Genomic DNA, 10,329 nt, shown 5'->3' with positions numbered 1-10,329 from the left:
TATTTATAATAAAAAGTAAACTAATTAAAAGGAGAATTGACCTAAAATACAATATGAAAATTTAGGCTTAAAGTAAATTCAAGTACGTTGTAATTTGTGTGTCTGTGTGAGTCGCTCACAGTATCCTTGTGTAATGTGTAGTATAACACATGAGAATATGTGAATGCATATATGTTAATACAGTGCATAAAATACAATATGAAAATTTAGGCTTAACGTTATAAAACCTGTCTTTTATTCGGTTGGAAACATCAACCTTGTTAAAGTCAAATAATAAAAAAAATCTTTTTTGCTGCAAGTTAGTTTTGTAAGCCTTTAAAAATCAAAATCAAGTGTGTAGTTTTGTGTTGACTTCAAAGTCTTTGAATGAAAAATTGAGGCCCAAGACATCTGCATGTGCTGCGGGGACTACAGGAATGTAACTTCATTGACTTCCAAGTCTTCTCTTCAAACCAACCAATAAGTTATAAAATTAATGTTTTAAGCTTTAGCAGGGATAAATAAACGAAGGGAACATATTACAAAGATATTTACAAAAGTAAAATATTAGTTCTTTTTTTTAATAAAACAGTTCACAAGGTTCAATGCGTTTAAATAAAATTTGGACAACTTTTAACCATGTTGAGCGATTTGATCCATTAGAAGTAAAGAGTGACCCAAATCAATTCATTTACTCATAAGTTGGTTGGAATTGTCACCTCTAAAATAGACTCCATATAATTGCATGAAGAAGTACTTAGAGGACCAAATGAGGATTAGTTTGTAAAATCTATTCTAACTATATTTTGTTATGACAATGTTGTGGTAAACCAAATCAAATTGAAGGTAAGATGCTATAATACACACATAAATGAAAATACTATGTTATTGCTTGCATTTATCCCAAATTCTATATATGTTAGCTAAATAAAAAGCTCATAATTATCTCCTCAGTTGTGATGCTTTTCCCTGTTTTCTACATTGTTTTTTTCTTGATTCACCCCTTTAATAGTTATGATTTTACGTTTTTCTATAGGCCATCATGCACTTATTTTGATCGACAAAAAAAGAAAATAGCCTAGGACCACAAGAATATTGTGTTTTATTTTGTCATTAATGACTTTCAAACCTTGCATGGAAACCAGTTGCTCTTCATTTATTGCTTTATATATCAACTATTTTTTCCTCCTAACAACGCATTACTTCCTCTTAACAACCCACCTTTCTACTTCAACTCTTCTTTTCCAATCTCTAAATTAACAAACTGAGTTAAGGTTCATAATGGGGAATCCAAGGGGTTTGGGGCTCCATTTCATTTTCGTATGTGCTTTTCTGTTTGCAGGAGCTAGATTTACAACTTGTTTGGGTGATGGAAATATGAGTGTGATTTGCTCTGAGCAAGAACGACTTGCTCTTTTCAAGTTCAAACAGAGTGTCAAAGATTTTTCTGGAATGTTGTCATCGTGGGTTGGCAATGATTGTTGCCTGTGGGAAGGAGTCCACTGTGAAGACGCATACGTTGAGAGCCTTCATCTCAGAGGATGTTGGAGATATAAAGAGAGCAACGATGACTGCTACTTAAGTGGTGATGAGGTGAACCCTTCTTTGGAAGATTTAAGGCATCTCAAATACTTGGACTTGAGTGGGAATGATTTTCAAGGAAGTCGGATCCCAAAGTTCTTTACATCCTTGAAACAACTGACATACCTCAATCTCTCTCATGCTGGTTTTGAAGGTATTATTTCTCCTTATATTGGAAATCTTTCTGATTTAAAGGTTCTTGATCTCAGTTCAAATGGAGGTCTGAAGGCAGATGACATGGCATGGACCTCTGGCCTTTCGTTGCTTGAGTATCTCGACTTGAGTGAAGTAGATCTTGGCAGAGTAAAAAACAGGGACATGGTGTTTTACATGATTCCTTCGTTAGAAGTGTTAAGTTTGTCATGGTGTAGTCTTTCCAATGCTGACTTTGGTCCTTTTGTTAATTCAAGTAGAATACTTCCCAACATCAAACACTTGGATCTTAGCGAAAATTCTTTCCAAGGTCCACTCCCTAACTTTTTTCAAAACCTTTCATCCCTAACATTCCTTGATCTTTCATACTTCGATCTTAGCTTGGCATGGAACTTTGCAAACTTGCTAAGCGTGATCCCTTCTTTATCTGAGCTGCATTTGTCAGGTTGTGGGCTCGATACAACACATCTATCTTCTCCTCATTTTAATTTCAGTAGACTTTCAAACATCCAACACTTGATCCTTAGCGAAAATTCAATTGAAGGTGTATTTCCACCTGTTTTCACAAACATGAGCTCCCTAAGAGTCCTTGACCTCTCGGGAAACTTGTTGAATTCATCGGTTCCTGTTATGCCCAACCTTCTAGATCTTGATCTTTCGGATAACCGGTTTAAGCAGATTAAGGATGTTGGGATCTGGACACACTGTCACCTAAAACAATTGCATGCTTCGTTCAATCATTTTGAAATAACAATGATGGACTCACCAAAAAACTTATCAGAGTGCTCCCAGTATGCTTTGGAATGGTTGGATTTACGTTCGTGTTCAAATGTTACAATTCCAGAGCCACTTGGAAGACTGCCTAATTTAAGAGGGATAGATCTATCGAGCAGCGGATTGGTTGGCTCAATCCCCGAATCTTTAGGAAGATTAAGATTTTTACAAGTTTTGAATCTATCGTGCAATAGATTGACAGGCGAAATCCCTGAATCTCTTGGAAGATTAAGATATTTAGAAGTATTAGATCTCTCTGATAACAAGTTAACCGGTCAAATTCCCTCATTCCTTGGGAATCTTTCTAAACTTGACCTTTCTTCTAATCAATTGAATGGGACTATTCCAGCTGCAATTGGGAAACTTTTCAAACTCCATTCTCTAGATTTCTCTAATAATTCTTTAGAAGGAGTAGTTTCTGAAGCCCATTTTGTGGACCTTTCAATGTTGAAGTACTTGGATGCTTCTTTTAACACCAAGTTGACATTCAATGTTTCAAGTGACTGGATGCCTCCATTTCAGTTGGTAACTCTTCGACTCCGTTCTTGTAATATCACAAACGGATTTCCACAGTGGCTTCGAAATCAAAGGAAACTTTACGAGTTGGTGTTGTCAAATGCTTCAATTTCGGGACCTCTGCCCACATGGATGCGGAAGATGCCCATCATTCCTCAGTTAGATCTCTCTCACAACCAACTCAACGGACCTTTAACAAATCTTCCCAATGGGGCAACTTATGGCTTGTTTGGTCCTTCTCCGGTATTATTTCTTGGAAATAACTTTTTCAATGACTTGATTCCAACATCATTATGCAGAAGGACAGATTTGGATTATCTCGATCTTTCCAAAAATAACTTAACAGGTAAAATTCCCAAGTGTCTTGAGAAGCTGGAAAGGTTGTATGCGATGATACTTAGCTCAAATCAATTTTCCGGTGTCATTCCGAGTTTTGTAGGTTTTGGTTCATTAACTCGGTTAAGGTTGAATGACAATAAGTTTACTGGTGAAATTCCTCGAGAACTGGGGAATTTACGATATCTAAATATCTTAGATCTCGGTGATAATAAACTGTCGGGAAATATACCCAAATGGGTAGGGGAAGAACTTACATATTTGGCAGTTTTGAGGTTACGCAAAAATAACTTCACAGGAAGAATTCCTCAGTCTTTGTGCAATGTTTCAAATCTTCAAATTTTGGATGTTGCACACAACAACTTAAAGGGACACATCCCTCGTTGTCTTGGAGAGTTGATTGCCATGGTTAATAACAGCGGATCTGGACAAATGGGTAGCTTGTTCGACTATGATGAGATAAATGTTGATCAGGTCATGAAAGGTGTTGATCTTGAATATACAAGAACTTGGTATATGGTTTTCAACATGGACCTTTCCAGCAATCAACTTGTTGGAGAAATACCTGTCGAGCTAACTGCACTTTCCATGTTGGGGGGTCTTAATTTGTCCAATAATCATCTCAGTGGGGGTATTCCAGATACCATAGGAAACATGAAGAAGTTAGAATCTCTCGATTTATCTGGAAATGAGTTGACAGGGGTGATCCCTCCGAGCATGGCAGATTTGACTTTTTTGAGCCATTTGAATTTGTCAGACAACAACTTGTCGGGACGAATTCCAACAGGAAGACAACTGCAGACCCTCACTGATCCATCGATATATGAAGGGAACAAAGATCTCTGTGGATCTCCATTGCCTAAGAATTGCTCAAATCCCAGAGAAGACCCAACAACAACAACAACAAGCAAGAAGAAACAAGAAGCAGTTGATGAGAAGACTAAGGTATGGTTGTTTTACGTGGACATAATATGTGGGTTTGCAACAGGGTTTTGGGGTGTTATCGGAGTTATTCTGTTCAAGAAGCAGTGGAGATGGAACCTTTTCATGTTTGTTGAGAAAACCATGGACAAGATATATGTTGCGGTTGTGGTAAGAGTTAACAAGATCAAGAGAGGAAGACAAGTCACATAGAACGTCTGGAATGCAAGTAACTCGCCAGCATAAAGTTAATCATAAGGGTATATATCACGATATGCTAAAACCTTGAGATTCAAAAGTGAATTTATTATTTTATTTGTCGTTGTATAAGTTAATATACTTCAGTTTTCGGGTGTGGCAAGTTGCCCATTAAACCTGTTGTTTTTCTTCTTAAACACGGTGTTTTGTTAAGTTGAGTGATCGAAGTAAAATAAAACATGGTCTTATGACTTTCAGCAGACTTCTTCTTGATAGCAAATACTTCTTTTAAGCCGTGATTTTCATTTTCATTTTCAATTTCACAGCCCTCTTTCTGGAAAACATTGGATAGACAACTGTATTTCTGCTTGACATTTTAACAAACACCTTGTCAGCATCACAAAATACAACTTCAATTCAATACTGTTATATAACTTTTCTTTAACCAAAATATTTTTTTCAAAGTCAAAACTCATTAATTGATCAATACACCTTTTTATTTCAACAAGCACTGAAACTTTAAATTGATAAGGAATAGATTTATCCTTTTGTAGAAAAATGTAACAACTTGATCCTTCAGATAAGAATGCCTAAATAATAAAAGAACACTTACAATCTAGATCAGATCAATTGGTTTTCTAGTTGATGAAAATCGAAATAATTGCTTTGATCAGCATCTAATTCATCATCTTCAACTTCAATGGTTTAATAAAGTATCAGTTAATGTTATCCATGAACCATTATTAACAGAACACTAAATCTTAAGTTCTAGATTACATTTTTAGATTAAAAAAAGAGAACACAATTATTCAGATAAAGAACAAAATTTCCCATAATATTATGGGAAAATACCAGGAAAGCCGTTGAAGTTCGATTACCTTTCTAAAAAAGCAATGCGTGTAATAAAGAAAAGAAAAGAAGGAAAAGGAGAAACGAAAATAAGTTCCAATTTATGTATGTAAGGGATGAAAAATGCAACAACATCAAACCGGGGACGAAAAACGCAACAAAATCAAACCACAGGGACGATCCGAGTGCAAAAAAAAAGTTAGGGACCAAACATGCAATTGTGACCAAACCACAAGGATGATTTCAATAATTTACTCTTTTATTTATTAGAAATGTAATATACCAATTGGTTTTTAATATTTAGATATAATTATTTGATTAAATTATTAATATATCAATTTGCAAGTCTTGCAGAATTTGAAAGATGAAATCCAAATGGCATTTAATTTTTGCTGAGTGGAATTGCAAGGGATTTTTGAAAGACCCGATATGGATGGTCTAAGAAACTCATGTGAATACATGTTAACGCACTTTTGGTCTGTCACATCAACGCCACATCATTTTATCCTCACCCTCCATTCGTACGAAATAACTTTAATACACCTCGTCAATCCTTTTTTTTTTTAATATTTAAATATATATAAATAATATATCAATATTATACTCTACTTGTATGCAATTAAAAACTATGAATTTTAATATCTTTTTAATAGTTTTTAAATATATGATTTAGTAATGAATTGTTAGTATTGAATATATATATATATATATATATATATATATATATATATATATGAACAAGGTGTGACAAAATGGTCTCGTGTGGGATGGATACCGCACCACCCGCATATCTGGTCGGTGTGGTGTGTTCACCGTAGTACCGCATTGCCATGTCACCATACCGCGGTGCGAAGTATTGGTGCATGCTTCGACCAGTCTCATGTTGCTCATAATAATACCTAAGAACATGAAGAACATCAAACATAAAAATGGTAGTACGAGTAAGAAAGTAGTAAATTTGTAACATAGAAACCTTCATCGCCCGCCAAAAACTCTTACAACCACCTCCAGATAAAATAACCTTCATCGCAATTTTGCAATTTTGTGAACTCCTAAATACCCATCTCATTTTAGATAATATATAAACCATGATGCATTTCACTACATGATTTGTGGTTTTCTTCATCTTCAGATCGCCGTTCCACTTCATTCCTCCTCTTTTATCCATTAGATGCAATATAGATGATTAGGATTTAGGGCTTCAATGATCCTCATTAACATAGTAATAAAATGCCAAGTGTGTATGAAGTTACAAGCTAGTAAACTTGAACTAAATTTACTAATTTGGCTAATCCGAACAACTAAAAAGATCAAGAATTACTCTTGTGAACTAAATAATCATATATGGTTTGTTCAAGAACGAAGTTAAACTTCAATGGTTAATTTTTTTTAAAATTACAATGGCTTAATAAAAAGAAAATTGAAAATATAATTAGTAGAAAACTGAAAGTAATGTCTAAAGTATTTTACCTATATCAGTAAAAAGGACAAAATACATTGCTAGTATATTGCTATTGGCATAAATTGCCCTTAGAAGTCAGGTAGCATCATCCTCAAAAGCAAAGCATTTAGAAATCCAATACACGATGATTCATAGTGCATACATCGTCCAGATATAATTTCAAAAGTACAAAGTTCCAAGCCCCTAGCCTAAGATGAATCAGACCTGGATCTCTGATGACAAAGGCGAAGCTCAGACACTGTCATCAAGTTTTCCTTACTTAACTCCTTCACCAGCCTTTTCACCAAGAAGGGAAGACCTTCCTGCAGGAGCCACTTGCTATCATCAGAAACAGAGGCGCACTTCCTCTCTGCAACATCCAAGCATTTGGCAAGTTCCTTTTTCTCCTCTTCTGCAGCATTCAGTTGAACAGATGAATCACATAATTTCTTCTGCAAATCAATGACATGAGCCTCCAGTCGAACAATTTTTGTTTCAGCGTCGATCAGCTTCCCTTTGACTTGATTTGCTTGATTTTTCTCCGCCTCCAGCTTATCTCTCAGTCTTCTCATCCTTTTAACATCATCATCATCATCATCTTCTTCTTCTTCTTCTTCTGTTTCATCCTGTACATAATCAGCTGTTGAATGATGCATATAAAATTGTTGACGGAATGAAGGTGAATACCTTGTCGACGCGGCTTCTCTTTCGTCGTTGGACTTCAGCTAGACATCTGCGTAGAGTTGCCTTGATTTTCTCTCCCTTATCCGGCAACTTATGACCTAGCGTCAAAATGTTATTCTTAAACCTCAGAATCATCCCTATTAGTTCATCATCCGTTTTCATCTGATATTCGAAGTCTTCCACTTCCGTCTCAGGTTGTTGCATGACTCCGACGCGGCCCTTTGATTTCTCGGCGGACGTGATGTCGACTGACTCATCCGCAGGTAAGAGAATTGTCACGTCAATCGCCAAAAACCGGTTACGTTTGCGAGTGTTGAAATTGTTTACTTTCGCCATATCAATGAACTTGATGAAATTGGAAATGAATTTGAATTCTGGAGTGTAATTGAAGAGACGGTGGAGGAGGGTAGAAGAAAATAATTATACCCCTGTAAAGCTATTGATGACTCTCTATCTCTATCGTCACATCAACCAAATTTGGATTATAGAAATTAATCATTACTTTAAATAGAAAATTGATCTTTTTTCTCTCTATTATCTTTGATTTATTTTATAGATTATACAAGACAAAATAGCAAAAAAAAAAAATTGTTTATTAATATTTTTTTTAATCACATAAGGTATTATGTGATTATTAGGTAAAGAAACCTTGTTTTTGTTTTTCTTTTTTCTTATTTAATTACTGTTTATAAAAGTTGTGTATTTAATAAAAATTATACAAATATTCTATGTTTCTTATAAAATTACACACACCGGTATTTTGAATAATAAATATATTTTAAATAGGTTACAAAACATATTTTAGAAAACATAAACATACAACATTCATAATAAACATACTTTGAAATAAACTTCATTAAAGTCTCTGCGGATCTTCTACAGCTTTGCAGAATCTTTGTTTTTTTATTTATTTTTTTTTTTTTTTGCGTTCATTTTTGGTTATTAATATTAATTTTTTTTTAAAAATACACTAATACTCTATGTGATTATTATATAAAATTTTTACAAAAACAGTTAAAAATAATGAAATGTTTTATGTAATACGTTTGCTACTAATGTATGTTTTCCATGTATTTTTACTGTTTTGTATTTTATGCTCTATGGAATAAAGTAAAAGTTAACTCAACTGGTTTCGTAAATAACCTAATACAAACCAAATACATATAAATAACGTAATACAATCTGGTGCATATAAATAACCTAATTAAAATTATACAAATATTACATGTTTTTTATAGGTTAGAAAACATAAACATGCAATCTTCATAATAAATATACTATGAAATAAACTTCATTCATTCAAATCGAACCACGGAAACTTTGATTTGTTTTCGTATTTCGTCCATAGGTTTTCCAGTTGCTTGTCTCTCTAGGTTTACTGTCGCTTGCGACCATTGGTTATCTGGTTGTTGCTGCCATTGGTACTCGGTGCAACCCTGTTATTGGTTCTATGGCTCGTCCTACGGTCGGTATTCGGTCCCTTGCGTTCATTGGTTATGTGGCTCCTGTTGCCATTGATGTTCGTTATGTTGTGTCCATTGGTTGTCTGATTGTTGTTGTCATTGATGTTCAATCTGTTGTGTCAATTGGTTGTCCGGTTGCTGCTGCCATTGATGTTCAGTCTGTTGTGTCCATTGGTTGTCTGGTTGTTGCTACCATTGTTGTTCGGTATGTTGCATCCATTGGTTCTCTAGCTCATGTTGCCATGGTTTTTGGTCGCTTGCGTCAATTCCTCTTCTTTCGCTTTTGTCTCACTCCCTGATGCCCCAGTATGTTTTTTACTTTTACTTTGGTTATTTGGAACGATTTCCTTACATGCCCTTGCATTATGAGTTGTGTTATGGCATCTACTACACATTCTTATTTTTGGTTCATCACCTTAAGAGGGAATATGATTGGTGTTTTTTGGTCAACCGGCTTAACGTATTTCCTTCACAGGAGGGTTAACAACCATAAGGTCATCCGGAACCTCCCAATCATTAAGTTCTAAAAGGAGGGTATACGGTCTGCTCATACGTTCTTCGATATGTTTCAATTTTATTCTACTAGTAATTGAAACTCACAAACTCACAAAAACCCACTAAAATATGTTTATAACTTCTATACCTGATCCATAGAGGTGTATACTGATCCACAAATGTGTACACTGATTCGCAGAGGTGTACACTGATCCGCTGATAATAGTTTTGTGGATTCTCAAACGGTTCTGTGGACTGATATTAAACATAAGTTCATTATTTTTAACCTTTTTTTTGTCAGAATTTTTACATAAAACATAATGTATTAGTGTATTAAAAAACTCATATTAATAAACAAAAACGAAAAATAGAAAAAAACGAAAAAAATGAAAAAATAAAAATTAAAAAACTCAAGATCAGCAGAGGTGTTTCGGTTCCTCAGAGGCAAACGTATTACATAAAACATTTCATTATTTTTAACCTTTTTTGTAGAATTTTTTACATAATAATCACATAAGGTATTAGTGTATTTTAAAAAATTATATTAATAAACGAAAATGAAAGCAAAAAACAAAACGAAAAAACGAAAAAAAAAAAATCAAAAAACAAAGATTCTGCAGAGCTATAGAGGATCTGCAGAACCTTCAATGAAGTTTATTTCAAAGTACGTTTATTATGAAAGTTGTATGTTTATGTTTTCTAAAGTATGTTTTGTAACATACTTAAAGTATGTTTATTATTCAGAATATTGGTGTGTATAATTTTATAAAAAATATAGAATATTTGTATAATTTTTATTAAACACGCAACTTTTATAAACGGGTAATTAAATAAGAAAAATGAAAAACGAAAACAAATTTTTTTACATAGTAATCATATAATACCTTATGTGATTAAAAAAATATTAATAAACGAAAACAAAAAAAACCAAAAAAAAAA

General features: G+C 34.0%; 2 protein-coding genes across 2 annotated transcripts; one reads left to right on the top strand and one right to left on the bottom strand.

Annotated features, from left to right (window-relative positions):
* The first annotated feature begins 1,146 nt into the window (after window positions 1-1,146).
* LOC145009042 (receptor-like protein EIX2) lies at window positions 1,147-4,718 on the top strand. Its single transcript, XM_078967704.1, has one exon. It carries the CDS (start codon window positions 1,261-1,263, stop codon window positions 4,471-4,473), a length of 3,213 nt encoding a protein of 1,070 aa, XP_078823830.1. The 5' UTR covers window positions 1,147-1,260; the 3' UTR covers window positions 4,474-4,718.
* A 2,136-nt stretch (window positions 4,719-6,854) lies between these two features.
* On the bottom strand, window positions 6,855-7,892 carry LOC145011695 (uncharacterized). Its single transcript, XM_078970423.1, has 2 exons — window positions 7,436-7,892; window positions 6,855-7,374 (listed from the first exon to the last, which is right to left on the bottom strand). Exons 1-2 carry the CDS (start codon window positions 7,766-7,768, stop codon window positions 6,958-6,960), a joined length of 750 nt encoding a protein of 249 aa, XP_078826549.1. The 5' UTR covers window positions 7,769-7,892; the 3' UTR covers window positions 6,855-6,957.
* Window positions 7,893-10,329: the final 2,437 nt, after the last annotated feature.

The sequence above is a fragment of the Lactuca saligna genome, chromosome 8 (genome assembly GCF_052625555.1).
Source record: "Lactuca saligna cultivar CGN05327 chromosome 8, ASM5262555v1, whole genome shotgun sequence".
NCBI classification, from domain to species: domain Eukaryota; kingdom Viridiplantae; phylum Streptophyta; class Magnoliopsida; order Asterales; family Asteraceae; genus Lactuca; species Lactuca saligna.
The sequence above is the reverse complement of the archived record's forward strand: the minus strand, read 5'-3'. Positions and strand labels throughout refer to the sequence as shown.

Coding starts and splice junctions, on each gene's coding strand:
- LOC145011695 (XM_078970423.1), bottom strand. CDS start 7,768: ATGGCGAAAGTAAACAATTTCAACACTCGCAAACGTAACCGGTTTTTG. Junction 7,375..7,435: donor AGAGAAGCCGCGTCGACAAG/GTATTCACCTTC, acceptor GATTATGTACAG/GATGAAACAGAAGAAGAAGA.
- LOC145009042 (XM_078967704.1), top strand. CDS start 1,261: ATGGGGAATCCAAGGGGTTTGGGGCTCCATTTCATTTTCGTATGTGCT.